Below are 22,379 nucleotides of genomic sequence, written 5' to 3' on the forward strand. Positions count from 1 at the left end.
TTTCCTCTGCGCTGTCTCCTTTCTTGCCGCTGGGCTTCTCCAGGACAACGCCTATTGACTGCTTCAAGGGGTCGTTCGCTCGCCCTTCCTGACTAGTAGATAGACTAGTAGGCGTTCTGGCACTCGGGGATTTGGGCGGTTGCTGTTGGGGAACTTCGCCAGTAATCGCAGGGCTCTCCAGGCGAACGCCTCTTGAAACCGCAAATCGATCCACCGCTCCTTCACGCCAGGTCCTGCTTGGTCGGGTAAGTACGCTGGGTCTTAGACAACTTTCCTCCCCGAGCTAACGGTTCTTCGTCGTAGACCTCTTTCGCTTGACTCTGACAGACCCGCCGGGCGATTTGCCAAGGTGTGGTCGTGACAAAGTTGGAAACAAACGCCTTGACTTCCGGACCTCAGCCACTTGTGTCTCAATTCGGAAATTCCTGATGTCCCAATCCCGAACGTCTCGACGTGGCGATTTTGTTCTTTGTATGCTCCCCACGGCGCTGCTTCCGACGACGCGCCTTGTTATGGCTCCCTCGTAGACTACTTGTTTGACTGACTGTTTACTTTGGTATTTTAACTGATCTTGATGGTTCGACTCCTCGTGATCGACTGATCCAGCTGCCAGCGCTCTGCGGTCTTATATAGGGCCTCCGGAAACCGTTATTTCTCTTTTGCGCACGGCCCGCTGAATCTCTTCACTCCGGGTCCAAAGTCCGTGACTCCTGGTTGACCCACTTGTCCTTTACGCACATCTTCCAACCGATGTTCTGCCCACTACCGCCGTCCCGCTGGTTCCCGTGATGCATGTGGCACGTCTGTGAGCCGCTCCACTGCCGAGATGTGGCACTTCTCCCGGTCCAAGCTTCACGGGAGAGTCCAAAGTACGGTGGAGTCCCGTTATCCCCACATGGCACTCTTGCTCTGCCCGGCAAGTCTCCACTCTCTCCTTATCCGCTCCTTGGTCTCCAAACTCTCTGGATCTCCATCCTTGGTCTCCAAACTCTCTCGTTCTCCGTCCTTGGTCTCCAAACTCTCTCGTTCTCCATCCTTGGTCTCCAAACTCTCTCGTTCTCCATCCTCTCCTCGCAGCGCCGTTTCTATGCGAATTCGCCGCGTACCTGGTAACCGGCCGGCCATCTGCTGCTGCTGTTGCTTGGATTTGTGGGGAGTTAATCAACTCCTCACAGTACCTTGGGAGAAGAGTCAGTGTTAAGGGCATCCTTCCGGATTCGCCAGGACTAATCTACAACAGCTAGATGCGTTCATGGGAAAAAAAGAACTATTACTGCAATTTCACTCCAAATTACTCCCAGTTAGCTTCACTCCTAAATCAATTGCGTAGAAAGAACGTACCCTTCAAGTTTGGATCCGAGCAACAGCAAGCTTTCTCAGCTTTAAAGAAGCATATCCTCGACGCTACTGAGCTAGCACATTTCAACGAGAATCTTCCGCTTGTTTTAGCTGCATCCTCTTTCGGCATAGGTGTATTATTGTCACACATACATCCAGATGGCAGGGAAAAGCATATAGCCTTTGCATCGAAAACCCTTTACGTTCACCAAGTTCGATACAGCCAAATTGAGAAGAAAGCCCTTTCAATCATATTTGGGGTAAAGAAGTTTCATCAGTATTTATATGGCAGGAAATTTATTCTCTTAACTGATCACAAGCCGTTGTTCACAATCTTTAATCCTAGCAAGCATTTGTCAACAATGACTTCAAACAGACTCCAGCGTTGGGCTATAATATTGATGGCTTACAATTTTGTTATTGAACCTCCGCTCAAACAACCGCTCAACCACAGCTCATGGGAACGCAGACTCTCACGTCTTCCTATAAGCTCAGATCCCCTTTTCAATAAGGAAGAGGAATTCTATAACATCGTCGATATATCCTGTCCAATAAATGCCGATATCATCAACGAAAGTCTGAATAGCGATACAATTTTGCAGAGAGTATACAACTTCGTATCAACTGGTTGGCCAGAACAACAGGATGATCCCAAATTACAACCTTACTTCAGCCGCAAATTTGCCTTGACGATCAACAACAAGCTGCTATGTCTCCATTCTGATGTCAACAGAATTATTATTCCTCGCAAGCTTCGAAGTAAAATTCTTATACTTCTTCACGACGGGGAATAGTTCGCATGAAACAACTAGCACGACAGCATGTTTGGTGGCCAGGTATCGACGACGACATAGCACAACTATCTAAGAGTTGCAGCGTTTGCAAGGTAGGCAACCCAGCCGAGGTAAAAGAGTTTCAAAGCTGGCCAAAAGCTACAAGTGCCTGGGAAAGGATACACATAGACTATGCGTCGATGCTTATTCTCAGTTCTCGTTCATAACCCAAATGTCGTCGACTACAACTGTAAATACTATATCAGCGCTCACAGCTATATTTGCAATTGAGGTTTACCCCAAAACAATTGTCAGCGGTAATATACCGCAACTCACTGCAGAAACCTTTAAGAAATTTTACCTTCAACTTGGAACTAACCACCTAACAACAGCTCCTTTTCACACAGCATCAAATGGACTTGCTGAGCGCTTCGTCCAAGCTTTTAAAACTTCTGTCGGCAAAAACATAAAAGACGGTTATTCAGTAAAAACAGCCGTTACGAAATACCTTAGTTCGTATCGTTTCACCTCGAACTCAGATGGAAACAGTCCTGCAGAACTTCTACATGGTCGCCCTGTGCGTACGATCTTAAGTCAACTTTTTAAAAAATAAACTGAAAGCCAACATATCGAACCAAAAAAGTATTCGCCGAACCAAAAAGTCTTTGCCGAAAACTACGCCAGGGGAGAAAAGTGAAAAAAGCAGTGAACGATCGGTCCATAGGCCGTATGGTATTTATTCTTCAAACATCCACAGGTGTTATTAAGCGCCACATAAATCAGATTAAGCCGAGATCTGACCACGATGACCACCTTTTGGTGGATGACCGACACTTCCAATCCACTCACAACTCCGCTAAGCCCAAGACATGAAGAACAGCAGCCATTTAGCCCATCACAGCCTCTCCAATGAAGTAGCTTCCAATGAAGTACCAGCACCAATCCAGCTAGATGAGCCTCAATCGTCACAGCCACGTCGATCTAGTATCCCCATCCGCAGCAGTACTCGCTCGCGCCAAGATGTCAACCGTTTCCAACCCCCAGATTTCAGAAAGCGTAAAACTACAATGGTCGGAATAAGTATTTTGACAAAACAAAAGTTGAATATACTCATAATTTGAACTTACTTATTGTAAGCTTTGGCATCAATGGAAAGGTAATTTAAATGCCGTTCGAATGATGCAATATTTTTCTTAACCCATTCAGTACTTATTGATAAGGACGAATTTGTGTGAAAATCTACTTTTCAAACATTTTTCCTCGTCTTGAAAACGTAAATTGTTTGATGCAAAAAGTTTCTCCAACACCAACTTTAACAACAAAATAACGGCAATTATCTTGAGAAACCAAAAATTTATACCTATTTGACCCTATACCTTAAATATTGGATATTGTTACTCGATCGCCCACATTTTTTGTCCTGATCAGGGTTTAATTAAAATAATACGAACTGCAACGTTTCATATTGGAAGCTTTATTTCTTAACAAACTGCGAAGATGTACAGTTTTTAACCGTTTGTTCCTTTGGAAGCTATAAGTTATAGTCGCTCGATCGGTTAGCGCTTTTACCATAGTCAAGGTATACATAAAATAATTTATGTTGTATTAAATAATTATTAAAGTTATAATAAAATAATTAAGATTTGTATAATAATATATCGAATCTACTGTACCACTTGCTTAAAATAATTTAGACAATTTTTCTTAAGGTAGTAGAGTTACTAACACTTTACTTTGAGTAAAGAAACTAGCTATTTAAAAAAAAAATTAGAAACTTTTAATTTCGGTAATTTTGTTGCTTAATAACTCCGTTAATTGGAGTCCCATCCAACAAGTTATTGTCCTCGGAAAGGTACGTCTATCTACTTTCAGATTGTGTGAATTGCCTAACGGTTATTTAATTGGATTCTGTGATATTTGATCCTTAATCAAGACACAAAAAAAATGTTTTTCGCGATTATCTCAAGAACGATTCTTTGGACAATTTTTTGAGTGACACCATCGTGTACAGGAAGAACAAAATAAATAAATCTTAGTTACTTTTCATCATATTCTCTTCTTCTCCGGTATTTAACAATTTTTTAATACTTTACAATTACGAATTCAATTCAAGCAAGAGATATTCGTGTTCAGCTAGGAAAAAGCGCCACCTATCATTTATTCCTATCGGCTGCTCTCGAGATTTCACTGAGACGCAACATAACGTGTAACCTTTTTTCTATATGAATATATCTCTATCCCTCTCGCACTCTATTGGGTTGCTAATTATTTATTTTTGTTTGGTTATAACTTTTTAATGAATGGTCCGATTTGGATAGTTTTTGACAAGTAGATGGGTATTGATATTAAGAACAAAATCTCGTGGGCGTAGAGTGGGCGAGGCACCCTGCTGAAACAAACTTGCGCTGCGCAGGAAGCCCTAGAAAATACATGTCAAGTCTCAACAATCTAACTCTTATAGATCTCAGCGTTCATACGGACAGACGGACATGGCTAGATCGACACGACAAGTGATCCTGATCAAGACTATATACTTTATGTGATCGGAAACGCTTCCATCTACCTGTTACTTACTGTCCAACGATACTCTACGAGTAACGGGTATAAAAGAGGGGATACCAAAAAAATGTTCTTAAAAAATCTTTAAAAAAAAGTATTCATATTCAATTTTATAGACTTGTTTTTTGTGAGCTAGGGGTCCAACTCTACCAGGAACTAGCATCATCATTTTTGGGGCATTTGGACTGTACACTAGTGTTATTATATTGAAAGCTGTAGGATATACTTGTCACACTATTTTGCGTAGAAACGGACCGTCCCTCTGCAAGGGTATAAAAATCTTTATTTTTGTTGTTTTTGACCCACCCTATGGGGATACCTTTTCCCCACAACCAAGTCGAGAAGTGATTAGTCTTTAAGTACAAAGATAAAATTATACAAACAGACCTCGTTTATATGCCCACAGAAACACATTTGTAAATTTATACATATGTATGTATACACACATCGTTACATGCATATGTATGGGCCCACACGCTGTTTTAGACCTAAATACATACTCTTTGTTCTAAAATTGTATATTTGCTTTCCAATGTACATATGCACACACATATTCGTAAATATGTATGCTCCTATGTATACATATATTAATGGGACTACAACTGAGAGATAATTCCAGAAAGCGTATGCACACGAACATTCGTTGTTTTTCACTCATTGCTGGGCTTGTTCATTTATAGCTCCTTTCACCTCTTTCAATTTTAATCTTGTCCACCGGCAAGTTATTACTTTGGACCTGATATGTTTTATAAACTATGTGGACTTATGTGTTTATTGATCGTTGGACAGCAAGTCAAAGCAGCAGCGGCTAATGGTAAGTAAATGCATACTTATGCGTTGACACATACATATGTATGTATGCATGCATGTGCGCTGTGCACTTGAGCTTATGTATGTACATTGTACATATTCTAAACACATGCTGTGGCTGTGTTATGCGGTTCCCCCATCGCATCATGAAATGTTCAAAAAGTGTATAAACACTATTTTATAAATTCACTTACCCACGAAAGTTGATGAAAGTGATTTTAGCCACCATTGCGTGAAAAGGTGAGGGCAACCCGGTACACATATCTGCAAAAATTGGGAGGCAACGCCGATTGCAAAAACCAAATCATAGCTCTGCATTCAACAGGTTGTTTGTTTACTCATTGCACATATGTACATATGTTTTTCTTTTTGACTTTGATTATTGCAAGAGTATAAAAGAACATCGTTCACTCTCTTGTTTAATAAGAACACAGTTGCAATAAAAATTTGCATAAATGAATGTTTAAGGATCTTATTGAGTTTCATGGGCAATTTCCGAACGTTTTCACGAAATAATCCACTCACACAAGGCTTCTGATGATATGGACCGAAAAGATGGAGCTTTTTGCACTTTTATACCCGTTACTCGTAGAGTAAAAGGGTATACTAGATTCATCGGGAAATAAGTAACAGGTTTCCGACCAAATAAAGTATATGTATTCTTGATCAGGATCACTAGCCGAGTCGATCTAGCCATGTCCGTCTGTCCGTATGAACGCTGATACTGGGATTAGGCATGCAGATTCCTGAGAATCCTGCGCAGCGCAAGTTTGTTTCAGCAGAGTGCCACGCCCACTCTAACGCCCACAAGCCGCCCAAAACTGTGCCTCCTACAGTTTTGATTCTAGAATAAAGATATTAACTGAAATGTATTGTTCTCGTCAATACCTATCGATTGACCAAAAATAAAGTTTGCCACAACTTCAAAAAATCGTAAGTATGAACGCGGATATCTCGGAAGCTATAAAAGAAAGAGAATTGGGATCTCAGATTTAGATTCCGTAACCGTGTACGCAGCGCTAGTTTGTTACGCGAATAAGCCACGCCCCCTCTAACGCCCACAAACCGCCCAAGCCTGTGGCGCTCACAATTTTCATGCTAGATAAAAAATTTTAACTGAACTGTATTGGTCTCATCAATACCTATCGATTGATCAAAAAAAAAATTTGCCACGCTCACTCTAACGCCCATAACGCTTAAATCTGTCTACCGCCGGTAGGTGGCGCATTTCAATCCCGCTTTGCTGCTTGCATATATTCATTTCCCTTTGGTCCCTTTATTTGAGTAACGTGTATCTGATAGTCGAGGCACTCGACTATAGCGTTTATCCTTGTTTTATTTTTTTATTTTATGATTAATATCAATATTTGTGACGAAGAATGACATACAATTGTCTAAATGGATTGTGCAGGGAGAATTTTAAATATATAGAAATAATTGAGAAAATTAAAAAAAGGGTAGATATTTCTTTCAATGTTTCATTTTTCGTTACAAAAGTTGATATCAAAACTTTTGTTTGTTGAGGCTTCGGCCGAAACTAACTTTTTACCTACAAGTCTCACAGATGCTCCCTACATACATTTATTTTTTAGACAACATATCGGATTATATAAGAAAATGCTGCATAAGTGGTCTTCGGCATGCGCGAACAACTGCCTCTTGCACAAACATCGATATAGCCCCTATAATAATCCCCCAACTTTGGCTTGGACTGTGTCATTCTACACTTGAAGTTTGCTGTTCTCGAGAACTGGATCATCAAAGTTGTGAGCTAGGTCGACTTGCTGCTTTGGACGGCACTCGCTGCGACAGAGAAGGAAATTTGACTTCTAGTTATTATACAACATGTTGTCGTTCTTGTCAAATTGGACTGGCAGTTAAAGCTAGTAAAGTCAATTGTAAGGATCCATTATTTTCATTTCTTTCCTCAATTGAATCATATCGAGCTTGTTGTAACGAAGACGCAGATTCAAATGACAGCTCTGATATAGATAAGAAAAGAAATGAAAATTCTACAACCGATATTGGCGAGAGTCAAACCGATTCTGAAGAGGACAGTAATGGTACTATAGTCTTAACCGATGACGGTAAGTTATTAATGCGCCTCACTTAAAACCTTTATGTTTTATTTTACCCAACACCCTTAGAGGACATATGTGGAAGAATTGAAAACCTTTGCGCGCACATATGCGAAAACACAATTGACGCATATCGCTGTAAGTGCCAACCCGGATTTGTCTTAGATGATAACAACGTTACGTGCTCTCCGATGAAACCAAAAATATGTCCCAGTGGCTACAGTTTAGACAAACTGGAAAACAAATGCGTTGACATTGATGAATGTAGGGAAAATACTCATGAATGTACGTTTTCCCAATACTGTCTCAATACGAAAGGCGACTACCACTGCTTAAATGTGAAAGCCGAAAATTGTCCGCCGGAGAATAAACACAATGATTGTAAAGGTACACTTTTCTTACTATAAAAAAATTATATTTAAGATAACAACCTTACAACACAACTAGAGTGAAAACTAACTTTGGCAAGCCGAAATGTAATACCCTTGCTGATTCTAAGGTGCCTAAAGTTTTTGTTTTTAGTCTTATAGAGAAAAACGGTATAATTACTCGAGGAGAAAAAGGGTATATTTACTCGTAGGTTAAGAAGGTATGTTGCATTTGTCGGAAGGAATGTAAGAGGTAGATGGATGGGTTTCTGACCCTGCACTCAAAATAAGGTAAACCCAAAAGTCAAGGAAATTGCCGTATTTTTGTCTTCAAGACAAGCTAAGCATAAAATTTAGGATAAGATATTTTCTAAATTTTAGGGTAATTATACTCGTAATTATACTCGTAGAGTAAAAGGGAATAATAGATTCTTCGGAAAGTATGTAACAGGTAGAAGGAAGCGTTTCCGATCCCGTAAAGTGTAAGAATATATAAGATCACTAGCCGAGTTGTTCTAGGCATGTCCGTGTGTCCGTCTGCAAGGGTATAAAAATAAAAGGCTGGCATTGGGGTCGAATCTGCATCACATCGATTTCTAACCCGACGCATTCACCGTCTGCGCTACGGATACAACAGCCCGACCGCTAACAAGTTCTGATATTTTATATTTCGGTCAGATCATGCAAAATTTAATTTTCCTATTTTTCAGAAAATATTTATATTTTTTAGATTTCCCTTTTATTAGGGTTAGGGTAATCATTTATAGAAAAGGCAAATAGCTAAACAATTCTATTTTTGTGTTTTCCTTTCTTTTTTTCAAAAAATAATTTCTAGATATAAGCACATTTGTTTTTGTTTTTAAGCCGATTCTAGTTTATGGTAACTATTTGCAATATTCCAGAAATATGTTCTTGAATTAAAAAAAAAATTAATGTCGGTATTTTTAAATGTAGGGTACATTTTATTTTGAGTGTATAAAGTATACATATTCTTGAATAGGATAACTATCTGAGTCGAAAATATCATCTGAAATGTATTGCTCTGGTCAATACCTGTCAGAAGACAGGCCCACTCTAACGCCTACAAGCCGCTTAAAATCGTCCGTATGAACCCTGATATCTCGGAAACTATGAAAGCTAGAAAGTTGGTAAAGTTTGCGTACAGTTTTAATACTAGAATAAAACTGAAATATATCGGCTTCGTCAATACCTATCGATTAACCAAAAAAATTACCACTGCCACTAAAACGCCCACAAGCCAGCCAAAACTGCGGCGCCCACAGTTTAAAGCTAGAATATAAATTTAAAGTACAAATTTTTACACGCCCACAAATGCCCAACCAAATGTTGTAATCTCCGATAGGTGGCGCTCTGGAGTAAAGAGAACAAGAAAATACCCTTGCAGCTATAATTATTAAATTTAATTCAAAATTCCTAAAAATACAAAAAAAAAGATATTTCCAATCGTATAAGATAATATTTCCAAAAACACCGAAGCTATAATTTGTTTCATATTATTTTCCCACCAATTTTCCGATCGTTCCTATGGCAGCTGTATGATAAGTCGTCCGATTTTGATAAAATTAAATTAGAAATTCAGAACTAATTAAACAATGTTATTTTCAAGCGTTGGAGGTTATGACATAATTTTGTAAAATTCTTTTTCCGATTATTCCTATGGGAGCTAGAAGATATAGTTGTCCGATCCGGCTGGTTCCGACTTACATACTACCTGCAAAAGAAATAAGACTTTTGGGAAAGTACAGCTTTAAAACTGAGAGACTAGTTTGCGTAGAAATGGACGGACAGACGGACATGGCTAGATCGACTCTCTAGTCATCCTGATCAAGAATATATATACTTTATGGGGACGGAAACGTCTCCTTCACTGCGTTGCAAACTTCTGACTGAAATCAATATACCCTCTGCAAGGGTACAAAAACGATTTGCGCAGGAAGCTTAAGAACCTGCATGCTTAATCCCAACATTCTAGCCCTTATAGTTTCTCAGCGCTAACAGTCATGGCTAGATCGACTCGGCTACTGATATATTATAGGATTTGTGATATATATTAATCTGAAAAGAAGTTTTTTTTGCAAAGTTTCATTGTAATAATTCATAACTGAGAAAAATGACGTTCTCTGCAAGGGCAAAATAAAAATATTTCTTTAATAAATGTTTTTATCCGTATATATATCCTAACCATCTAGGTAACGAATGCAAGGATGGCAACTGCACCACAATGCATCAACCATGTGAGAATGGTTTCATTTTAAAAAACGGAAGTTGTACTGATGTTGACGAATGCTCTCATAGCACATTAAACAGCTGTGATATTATAAACCACCAAGTATGCAATAACACTGTAGGCAGCTATTCCTGCCCTTGCCAGGCTGGATTCAATTTGGATGCTACCCTGAATAAATGCGTTGGTAAGCAAGTTTTCTTAATAATTACAGTTTCGATAACATTTTATTGGGTTTTTATAGACATAAATGAATGCTCAATAAACAACCACAACTGCCTTCCAACTCAACGATGTGATAACACGATCGGATCATATATATGCACGGTATTTAAACTTTTTAAAGTGTTTTCTATGTCACTTAGCATATTTTATCTAGCGACTTCAAAGCTGCGGCACAGGCTACACCTTAAATGCACATACAGGGAATTGTGACGGTAAGAAATTTAAAAAATCTTCTTAAAGTTCTTCTTTTATTTATCTACATCTAATAAAATAACTTTCTTTTGACGGTAAGATCAATGCTACGTTTCAATGTTATAAGTTTGGAAAAATCAAGTTAAAGAAAGTTCGCTTGTTATGTTTTTCGCACTGACAATATGGACCCAATCTGTCTCGTTTTGACTGGTATCTTTTTGTCTAGTGTGACCGTAATCAACAAAAAGGGATTACAAAGAAAGATCGCTATAGTCGAAATCCCCGACCCTCAGATATCCGTTAATAAGCTAAAGGGACAAAAGGGAAATGGAGATATGCAAGCAGCAAAGCGAGATTGAAATGCGCCTCCTACCTGCGGTAGACAGATTTAAGCGTAATGGGCGTTAGAGTGGTATTGACGAGACTAATACATTTCAGTTAAAATTTTTTTCTAGCATGAAAAGGTTTAGGCGGATTGTGGGCGTGGTAAACTTTTTTTTGGATCAATAGATAGGTATTGACGAGACCAATACATTTCAGTTAAAATTTTGTATCTTGCATGAAAATGTGCGCCATGGGTTTGGGCGACTTGTGGGCGTTAGAGTGGGCGTGGCACCGTGCTGAAAATAAACTTGCGCTGCGCAGGAATCTGCATGCCAAATCCCAATAGCCTAGCTCTTATAATTTCCGAGATCTCAGCGTTCATACGGGCAGACGGACATGGCTAGATCGACTCGGCTAGTGATCCTGATCAAGATTAAATATACTTTATGGGGTCGGAAAGGTTTCCTTCTGCCTGTTGCATACTTTCCGACGAATCTAGTGTATAAAAATACATTACGCGTTGTGTACCAATGAAAAAAGACCTCAGAAAAACGGTAAGATCTACCGGCAGACAGATCGGCTTAAAATAAAAAATCTAAAAAACAAGAAAGCTTTCTTTCTTGCTTCGATATTTCTTCAGCTTTGCAGGTCGTTCTCGACACAGGATTACAGTTACCAATTATGTTTCAATATTTGCATATCATTACCATTAAGGGTTACATTGTGTTTTTGATTTTGATTTATGATTTTATTATTTCTAATGATATTTTAAGCTAATATGATTCTGTACAATTTAGGCACATATGTATTTGCTTAGTAATATAAAACAAGTAATAAAAATTAAAACAATTCGGCAGCCTTGTTGTCCGATACGGCTGGTTCCGACTTATATAATACCTGCAAAAGAATAAAAACTTTTGGGAAAGTTTCAGCCCGATAGCTTTAATACTTCTGAGGCTAGTTTGCGTAGAAATGGACGGACAGACGGATTCAAGAGATTGAAGTGCCTGATGGTTTTAATGGCTCATATAACGCACTTCGCTTTAATCGACCTGAACATATTTATATATTAATCACACATAATATCACTAATATCTCCTTCTCCAAAAGCATTTTAATTTCTTATATTAATCTTAGTTTTACATTTGATAATATATTTCTTTTAAGATGATGATGAATGTACACTTAGAACACATAATTGTCCTTTGACCTACGATTGTCACAATACAAAGGGATCATTTCGTTGTTATAGAAAAAGCACCACAAGCTCAACCACTTCAACGACATCAACGACGATTTCACCTTTAGAGCCTGAAGAAAGGTTAAATAATAGTCAATACTCATCCCCAGTAGCTGTACATCAGGATTACTCAGCTCCCAACTATGCCAATTCTGCAATATCCCGATTGGACTGTCCCTCTGGATTTTATAGGAATAATCGTGGTGCATGTGTCGGTAACTAGAAACCAATTTATGTTTAACGTAACAATATTTGAACAACTGTTGAAATAACTGTCTACTCATATTTGAACATCTGAGTTTAATATAGCTCGCTGTGGTAACATTTTTATATTAATTTGACTTAAGATTGTCGTTGCGGATTACTGGTCTGCTACATCGTTATGTCCGTTCAGTCACTGGTCCTTGTCGTCTCCGTTCGCGAGCCAGAGATATGACGACTGGGGGAAACTCCAGTAACAGCAAGTGAGGTAAAGACATCTGGCAACGGTTGCTTGATACAGCCTTCAAAAATTAATTGCCTACCTGGCGTTATTTCTTTGTATAATAGCATTTCTAAAGTGCTTTATGCTTGCTTGTTTAGATTTAAATTAAATGCCTTTAAGCCTCAAAACTTTAAAACAAGTAAGGACGCAGAGATAACAAGAAAGTAATCTAACATCGGAAAGCCGACCCTTGCAGGTCGTTTGACATTAATTACCCGATCGTTCGATCGTGACAAAAATGTATTATACGATCTACTAAATAAATACACTTTCTAACTTCTATATTAATTTAGTATATCGTATAATACATTTTCGTCAGAAAAGCTGATATCAGAACTTTTTTCGTTAAAGGTGCAATCGTCACTAGATTTTTACCTCGTTAAGGGGTGTTTTTGAGTGATTACCATATAATATCATATTATCGCTTGTATTAAAAATGTGTATTTTTTATTTTATTTTAAGATATAAATGAATGTGTGGAAAAAAATGCTTGTGGTAACCATCAACGTTGCATCAACACAAATGGGCATTTCCGCTGCGAAAATCTTCTCCAGTGCTCGGCAGGATACAAATCAACAGCTGACGGCAAATCATGTACAGGCAAGTGACAGAGTAAAGTTATCGTAGAATACCACTTTTAAAATAAATGTACATAGATGGCACCATATTTTGTATACACATTAGTCTACATATGTATTTACCCCTTCCGCATGATTGCACATCAAATGTGACACGCAGGAGGACCCACGTATACCAAGCCGTATTGTTAGACCTTAAGTAAATTCAGTTCGAGTCTGAATTCAAACACTCTCCGAAGCTAGCAGTCAATTGTAAAAGGTTCGGAAAAACAGTCACGTCAAGGGTCGCGACTCGTCCGGGCGTAGTAAAATCTGCAGATCACATAGAAACGGCGCTTGATGAAAAATGCGATGAACGAAACTGAATGGTACCAATGGTACGACACAAGTTATCAATGCTTTCTGGTAGTAATGTTATGATTTTATGCATAAGGCCTTCAAGCCACACAACAGTATTCCCGATGTTTGAAGGCTGTACGAATCTCTGGTGTTATCCGGTTAACCTGATCAATAGTTTCATGGCTTTCAAGGACCTCGAATCGATGTGCCGGGACTACACATTGTGAGCTCATAGATATGGTATCATGCGCGTAAGAAGACATATTTCTAACAATTTGGACAGACAAGATAAAAAACTTATTAGCCTAAATGATGAGATATTCGTGTGGTCTTCCCAAGCTTCGGTATCATTATGGCAACAGATTTTTCAATTTTTAGGGGTAGTAAACAAGTTTTGAGATACCGTCAAATAGTTTGCGTATAACATCCACTGCACAGTTTGGAAATCTGTCTTCCAAAGGTCTAATTCGAACGAAGACCTTGAATTTTAATGAGCCCTCCACAAAGGATGCTTTGTCGGCGATAATAATAATTTCTCAATATACCGGCGCTGCGCAAACGTTTGTTCTAAAGGCCAGAAAACAGGACAACTCTAGTAATTTTTTTTAAAGAGTGGACAATTTAACGTGGTTTTTTGTTTTTTGGAAACAGTTTATTGTCATTTTAGCTATAAAATACAAAATAAAATATTAAAAAATGTTGGCCCATTGGGGCCTGGTAGCCATTCTTCGGCGCCCCTTCGAAAAAAATAGGTGATTTGCGGTGGCACCCTGCTGAAATACAATTGCGATGAGCAAGAATCTCTAGAATTTACATACCTAATACCAACTTTCTAGCTTTTATAGTTTCCGAGATATCACTGTTCACACGACCGAGCTTTGTGGTTACCAGAGTGGGCGTGGCAACGATAGCGTATTTCTTGCACATTTCAGTTAAAATTCTAGCATTAAAACTTTAGGAGCCACAGTTTAGGAAGGTTTTTAGGCGTTAGAGTGGGCGTGGCACTCATATGAAAAAAAACCTGCGCTGCAAAGGGAGCAAAGGGATTTATTACTACCTGCAATAGTACCTGCAATAATACAAAATATAATATCCTCTGCAAGGATATAAAAAGTGCTTTGATTTGCACTAATTTACAGAAAATATTTCTTTCAAAAAAACATATACTTTGCAATTAATTCTAAAACGCTTAAGAAAAACACAAAAAATCAGGAGCCCAAAACGGTATATAAAAAGAAAAGGATAAATCGGTCATTTTTATTCCCTTGCAGAGGGTATTATGATTTCAGTCAGAAGTTTGCAACGCAGTGAAGGAGACGTTTCCGACCCCATAATTGTATTGTGTATATATTCTTGATCAGCATCACTAGACCAGTCGATCTAGCCATGTCCGTCTGCCCGTCCGTTTCTACGCAAACCAGTATCTCAGTTTTAAAGCTATCGGGCTGAAACTCTTCCAAAAGTCTTCTTTCTTTTGCAGGTAGTATATAAGTCGGAACCAGCCGGATCGGACAACTATATCTTATAGCTCCCATAGGAATTATCGGAAAACAAATTTTAAACAAGATAGGAAGTTAACTTCTTCAAGCCGAAGTTTGTATACAATTGCAGCTATAATTATTAAATTTAAAAATACAAAAAATGATATTCCCAATAGTATAAGATAATATGTCAAAAAACACCAAAGGTATGATTTGTTTCATATTATTTTCCCACCAATTTTCCGATCGTTCCTATGGCAGCTATATGATATTGTCGTCCGATTTTTATAAAATTTAATTCGAAATTCAGATCTAATTAAAAAATGTTATTTCCAAGCGTAGGATTGATATATGTTAAAAAACACCGAAACTATAATTTTTTTTCATATTATTTTTTCATCAATTTTCCGATCGTTCCTATGGCAGCTATATGATATAGTCGTCCGATTTCGATAAAATTTAATTCAAAATTAATTAAAAAATGTTATTTCCAAGCTTAGGAGGTTATAAGCTGAAAAACACCAAAGATATAATTTTTATACCCTTGCAGAGGGTATATTGATTTCAGTCAGAAGTTTGCAACGCAGTGAAGGAGACGTTCCGACCCCATAAAGTATATATATTCTTGATCAGCATGACTAGACGAGTCGATCTAGCCATGTCCGTCTGTCCGTCTGTCCGTCTGTCCGTCCGTCCGTCTGTCCTTCTGTCCGTCTGTCCGTCCGTTTCTACGCAAACTAGTCTCTCAGTTTTAAAGCTATCGGGCTGAAACTTTCCCAAAAGTCTTATATCTTTTGCAGGTAGTATATAAGTCGGAACCAGCCGGATCGGACAACTATATCTTATAGCTCCCATAGGAATAATCGGAAACAATTTTTTTACAAAATTATATCTTTGGTGTTTTTTGGCATATAACCTCCTAAGCTTGGAAATAACATTTTTTAATTAGTATTGAATTCCGAATTAAATTTTATCGAAATCGGACGACTATATCATATAGCTGCCATAGGAACGATCGGAAAATTGGTGGAAAAATAATATGACACAAATTATAGCTTCGGTGTTTTTTGACATATTATCTTATACTATTGGGAATATCATTTTTTGTGTTTTTAAATTTAATAATTATAGCTGCAAGGGTATATAAGCTTCGGCTTGCCGAAGCTAACTTCCATTCTTGTTTTTAATTTTTTTTCCGATTATTCCTATGGGAGCTATAAGATATAGTTGTCCGATCCGGCTGGTTCCGACTTATATACTACCTGCAAAAGATAGAAGACTTTTGGGAAAGTTTCAGCCCGATAGCCTTAGAACTGAGAGACTAGTTTGCATATAAACGGTCGGACAGACGGACATGGCTAGATCGAGTCGTTTAGTGATGCTGATCAAGAATACATATACTTTATGGGGTCAGAAACGTCTCCTTCACTGCGTTGCAAACTTCTGACTGAAATCAATACACCCTCTGCAAGGGTATAAAAATTATATCTGTGGTGTTTTTTAACATATAACCTCCTACGCTTGGAAATAACATTTTTTAATTAGTTCTGAATTTCCAATTTAGTTTTATCAAAATCGGACGGTTATATCATATAGCTGCCATAGGAACGATCGGAAGATTGGTGGCAAAATAACATGAAACAAATTATAGCTTGGGAGTTTTTTAACATATAACCTCCTACGCTTAAAAATAACATTTTTTTATTAGTTCTGAATTTCGAATTTAATTTTGTTTGTAAATAATAAATGTGTTTGTAAATAAATTATAAGATTTTTTTAAATTTATCTTTACTTGACAGACATTGATGAGTGCGAGAGTGGAGAACACAACTGTGGAGAAAACCAAATATGCCGTAATCGGAACGGCGGATATGTGTGCACCTGTCCGATAGGTCATGAACTTAAGCGACTCAGCTCTGGTGGCAATACATGTGTAGACATAAACGAATGTTTGCAGGATCAACGTGTATGTCCATCCACTGCACACTGCTTTAACACCATAGGGTCCTACTATTGTGAGTGCAAAGCAGGTTTTCAGAAGAAAGCTGACAACAATAATAATACACAATGCTTTGATATCGATGAGTGTTCTGTGATTCCGGGTCTTTGTCAACAAAAGTGTGTTAATTTTTGGGGAGGATATCGTTGTTCGTGTGACCCCGGATACCAACTAGGACAGGACAACCGCACATGCAATGATATTAATGAATGCGACGTACATAAGGATTATAAGCTATGCATGGGGTATGTATTTAACGTTATTATACCCGTTACTCGTAGAGTACTAGATTCTTCGGAAAGTATGTAACAGGTAGAAGGAAGCGTTTCCGACCCCATAAAGTATATATATTGATTGATTAGGGTCACTAACCAAGTCGATCTAGCTATGTCCGTCTGTCCGCCTGTCTGTCCGTCCGTCCGGATGAACGCCGAGATCTCGGAAACTATAAGAGCTAGGCTATTGGGATTTGGCATGCAGATTCCTGAGCTTCTTACGCAGCGCAAGTTTGTTTCAGCAGGGTGCCACGCCCACTCTAACCCCCACAAACTGCCCAAAACTGTGGCTCCTACAGTTTTGATGCTAGAATAAAAATTTTAACCAAAATGTATTGTTCTCATCAATACCTATCGATTGAACCAAAAAAAAGTTTGCCACGCCCACTTCAAAAAATCGGAAATATGAACGCGGATATCTCGGAAAATATCAAAGATAGAGAATTGGGATTTCAGAATTAGCCTCGAACGCAGCGCAAGTTCGTAACGCGAACATTCCACGCCCACTCCAACATGCTAGATACATGCCAGATATCTGAAATGTATTAGTCTCGTCAATACCTATCGATTGACCCAAAAAAAGTTTGCCACGTCCACTCTAACGCCCATAACGCTTAAATCAGTCTACAGCCCACATAACCGTATATTGAGATCGCGGGTAGGGTGCGCATTTCATTCTCGCTTTGTTGCTTGCATATCTCCATTTCCCTTTGGTCCCTTAAGATGAGTATCGGGTATCTGATAGTCGAGGTACTCGACTATTGCGCTCTTCCTTGTTTTTTATATTCTGTTATATTAAACTAGTATATATTTATCGATCTATGTATTATATTTTGTTCTGAAATTAAATGATGTTACATTTAAGATTCTGCATTAACACACCCGGATCCTACCAATGCTCCTGCCCACGTGGTTATTTGTTGTCTGCAGACGGGAATACGTGTCGAGATATCGATGAATGTGCAACTAATTCCATTAATCAAGTTTGTACAGGCAGGGTATGTATTTCACAAAGTATAATTAAGGATACGAGATTTTATAATTTAGGATAACAATTTATAACTAGCTGCATAACCAGGCAAGTCGAAACAGTCTGATGCTTTTTCGTCTGTTTTATGCGATTTACTTACTCAGCTAAGAAGCTATTAGTAAACACATATTTCCATCACCGACCGAGTCACCATTTCAATCGGAGTTTGGCTTTTTGGCAGCAGTGTAAAAATTTCCTGGGAGCCACAGAACTTCGAAGGTTTATGTTTCATTTTTTCACCCTTTGTTCCGGAAAACCAGAATCCGGTTGCGCCGTGACCCCTCGGCAACCCTGCTTTGAGCTTCCCACCCGCGTCGTCCATGTGGTCGATGTCTTTCTGCTCCGTACAATCCTCACCTGCTTCTAGGTTTCTTCCTGGAAGTCAAAAGGTCCGACTACAGGCAATACCCTTCACTTGGCCTTTATATCTCTGCCATCTACGGGCAGCAACCGCCGCTTGGATTTTAAATATTGGCCAGCCACGGCGGCAACCTTCATTCAGGGATATGCAGGACCAAAAAGTTAGTTAAGGTATCCTTCATTCCGCGGCAATGTTCGGCTCATACATTAGAGCAATTTTTCTCGATTTTAAAAAAGTGCGAGCAAAAAATCTCAAATAAGCAATTAAAAAAAATCGATAGGCACTTCCGGTATATTTTTGATATTTAACAAAACCTCAATAAGGTACAAAATTTAATCTAAGAAGTGTAACTATGCTCATTCATTAGAGCTGCATTAAAAAGCGTGATAGTGTAAAAAAAACTTATTTAAAGCTTTTTGATTTTTATACCCTTGCAGAGGGTATTATTCACATCAGTGTATAAAAAAGAGAAATCATAAGCCAAACAAATTTGTATGCTTGAAAAATGAAAACAAGTGGCTACAACTAGCTATAGAAAAGTGTTCCTTTATATAGAAAGAATATATAAGAACAAATTATATAAATATTAGGTTTTTTGACATTTTATATACAATGTACATGTGAATAACTAAAATTTGGCATTTAAGAAGGGAAAGAAAGACAGGAGGGGTTGCAACAACATTTCGCTGTTAAAATTTATAACGGCTATGTAGAAAGGGGTATTATAAAATAAAATCTTTCTTCTTTTCTCGCAGAATGACATATGCACGAACACCCGAGGAAGCTACAAATGTACTACCATTAATTGCCCATACGGATACGCAATTGATTCAGACCAAAAAAAGTAAGTGCAAAAGTACACATTTTAAAAAAACATTTACAATGTTTATACCCTCGCAGAGGGTATATTGATTTCAGTTAAAAGTTTGCAACGCAGTTAAGGAGGCGTTCTTCCTTTTTTTTTTTAATTCTATTTTTTTTAAATATTTGGTAGGTGTTGTTATTTATTTTCATTTTAATTGTCCAATGATTTCATTTCATTTATTAACAAATTTTTTTCACTTGTGTGTTAAGTTTTCGGTACACCTTTCTGTCAACTAATAGGATTATTTCCTTAATTGATTTACATATAATTTTATTGCAATCACGGTCACTTTGTTAAGTGTCGTTGAGTTGTTGGTGGCGCGAGATCCGTTAGAAGTTTAATTCATTTTCATTCAATTATTTTGTAAAACTGCAAAATTGCACGTCTTACTTACTGACTGAACTATAAATTACCATTAACAATGGTAGGTTTGTGAAACCGTTTAGAGTGGCTAAAGGTACTTTCAAAATTTTGACAAAAGCTAAGCTCTATTTGAAAGTAACTACAATTTCGCACTCATTGCAATTGGCTGCAGCGATGCGATTCCTAGCTACTGGCTGCTATCAGTTGTCAGTTGCCATCTTGTTCTAGCTGACTCTGAGTCCGCTGCAGAGAGTTTCGTACTGACTCCATACAGAAACGCACAGAATGGGACGCATCAGTATCAATTTAATTTAAAGCAAGCAGGAGCCAGGAATATTGTAGAGCGCACTATTGGTGTCCTTAGAAAATGCTTAACCATGGTTGTGGTCATGAACATCATGTACAACAGGCTGTTAAGGTCCAAGGACTGCGCAACTGGCGTTAAGCGGCAGCGCTTCGGCATTTCCTCCTTGCCGGTATCCATATGTCGAGGTTTTTCATCATCAACGGCATTCACGACTGTTGCATCTGCTTCGATCACGCTTTTGAAGAAACCGCCACACGTTGGGCGTCAAATAAATGGTTCACTACAGTTGATTGCACTTTTTTTTTTTTTTGGCATGGTAATAAATTTTTACACTTAACTCACTATAGAAAGTTTCTAACCTTCACTTCTGAATTGAAATTCTGCCGATCCCGACCTCTTTCAAAAAGGACTAAGGCTTAATTTTAAAATCTTATCCGATGAATCTCGACTGGAAGGTTTTTGCTTTAATTTTTGTACCCTTGCAGAGGGTATTATGATTTTAGTCAGAAGTTTGTAACGCAGTGAAGGAGACGTTTCCGACCCCATAAAGTATATATATTCTTGATCAGCATCACTAGACAAGTAGATCTAGCCATGTCCGTCTGTCCGTCCGTTTCTACGCAACTAGTCTCTCAGCTTTAAAGCTATAATTTTAAAAAATTATATCTTTTGTGTTTTTTAACATATAACCTCCTACGCTTGGAAATAACATTTTTTAATCAGTTCTGAATTTCGAATTTAATTTTATCAAAATCGGCCTACTATATCATAAAGCTGCCATAGGAACGATCGAAAAATTAGTGGGAAAATAATATGAAACAAATTATAGCTTCGGTGTTTTTTGACATATTATCTTATACTATGGGAATATCATTTTTTGTATTTTTAATAATTTCGAATTAAATTTAATAATTATAACTGCAAGGGTATACAAACTTCTGCTTGCTAACTTCCATTCTTGTTCGCTTTTAAATAAAAAGCTTAAATTGAACCGTTTAATTGTGAAATTTATTTATGCTGACTGATGCTAACAAATTGAAAAGAACTTGAAACACCTTAAGGGTGGAACTTGGAATGCAATAGTATCGTCTTCGAACAGAATCTTGTGTTTACTTAACGATTTGTTAGTTTACCTTAGCGGGACAGCTAATCGCGGCACTCAAAGATAAAGGCAACTACAAAATGAAAAAACAATGCCAAAGGCAAATCGCTGGGAAAGAATTTCAAAAATTGTTTATATATTCTATAAGTGATTTGTCACTTTTTTCGGCCCCATATAAATCGACCCGCCCTATATGTATATATGTACTCTTGTTCTGCACTTTTTGTCATAAAATAATTATAATTTTTTATTTGCAGCCGGTGCCGACAAAATACTAACTTCTGCGAGGGAGAAGAATGTTACACACAACCGTCGGCTTATACCTATAATTTTATTACCTTCGTTTCCAAACTAATGATCCCCCCGGAGGGTAGAACTATATTTACATTGAGAGGTCCACTATGGTATGATAACATCGATTTTGATCTTAAGATTGTTCGTATACAAGCAACCAGCAATGTTAAAAGGGCTACTAGTATGCATTTTGAGTAAGTATGATACCAAATTAGTAGCTTTGCCTTTGAAAATTACAGTTATATTTATAACTATATAATTAACAGCACCTTAAAAAACAACAACCAAGTCAATGTATTTTTGAAGAAATCACTGGAAGGGCCACAGGACATTGAATTGGAGTTAAGTATGACTGTCTTCACAAACGGAATGCCTCGTGGAAAAAGTGTTGCAAAACTATTCCTTTTTGTTTCCCAGCATACATTTTAAAAATAAATACAACCAGTAAAATATTAATTATATTATTCTGATGTTTAAAGGAGTGCCACCGAAAAGAGTTTACATTGATGAACATTAGAGACCGCCAATTGCTGCATCTTAGTTTGTTTATTTCTTGGGATATGATTCTCGAGAGATCTGTTAAATCCAGAGTTTGTTTATTGAAAAAAACATGTCTAACGCGTTTTAAATCTTTGTATTTAAAGATATAAATATAATTATTATTTTCATTTATATTATTTCCCTTTAAAAAAAACACACACACATTATATTCAATTTTGAATTTTTTTAAGTTTGTCGATATTATACTT

General features: G+C 37.7%; 1 protein-coding gene and 1 long non-coding RNA gene across 3 annotated transcripts in view; one reads left to right on the forward strand and one right to left on the reverse strand.

Annotated features, from left to right (window-relative positions):
• Positions 1-6,014, reverse strand: part of LOC119563122 — a 23,037-nt gene extending 17,023 nt beyond the window's left edge. The window contains exon 1 of the long non-coding RNA XR_005222106.1: positions 5,675-6,014. This is a non-coding gene — a long non-coding RNA (uncharacterized LOC119563122). The remainder of the gene's footprint in view (positions 1-5,674) is intronic.
• On the forward strand, positions 5,191-22,086 carry LOC119563078 (fibulin-1). 2 transcript variants are annotated; one of them, XM_037876307.1, is made up of 13 exons: positions 5,223-5,484; positions 7,073-7,567; positions 7,628-7,945; positions 10,137-10,358; positions 10,416-10,498; positions 10,551-10,608; positions 12,080-12,367; positions 13,099-13,236; positions 16,834-17,278; positions 18,174-18,306; positions 19,455-19,543; positions 21,594-21,824; positions 21,897-22,086. In XM_037876307.1, exons 1-13 carry the CDS (start codon positions 5,412-5,414, stop codon positions 22,057-22,059), a joined length of 2,736 nt encoding a protein of 911 aa, XP_037732235.1. In that variant the 5' UTR covers positions 5,223-5,411; the 3' UTR covers positions 22,060-22,086. The 2 variants fall into 2 exon arrangements, with proteins under 2 accessions (XP_037732243.1, XP_037732235.1); XM_037876315.1 differs by lacking the exons at positions 16,834-17,278; positions 18,174-18,306; positions 19,455-19,543; positions 21,594-21,824; positions 21,897-22,086 and adding an exon at positions 12,500-12,621 and having other exon boundaries at positions 5,191-5,484; positions 13,099-13,235.
• Positions 22,087-22,379: the final 293 nt, after the last annotated feature.

Source organism: Drosophila subpulchrella, chromosome 4 (genome assembly GCF_014743375.2).
Source record: "Drosophila subpulchrella strain 33 F10 #4 breed RU33 chromosome 4, RU_Dsub_v1.1 Primary Assembly, whole genome shotgun sequence".
Taxonomy (NCBI): Eukaryota; Metazoa; Arthropoda; class Insecta; order Diptera; family Drosophilidae; genus Drosophila; species Drosophila subpulchrella.

Excerpts from the sequence above, each read along its gene's own strand:
- LOC119563078 (XM_037876307.1), top strand. The coding sequence starts at position 5,412 with ATGTTTTATAAACTATGTGGACTTATGTGTTTATTGATCGTTGGACAG. Across the intron at positions 7,568-7,627 it reads TATAGTCTTAACCGATGACG|AGGACATATGTGGAAGAATT; the intron begins GTAAGTTATTAA and ends CAACACCCTTAG. Across the intron at positions 10,609-12,079 it reads ACATACAGGGAATTGTGACG|ATGATGATGAATGTACACTT; the intron begins GTAAGAAATTTA and ends ATTTCTTTTAAG.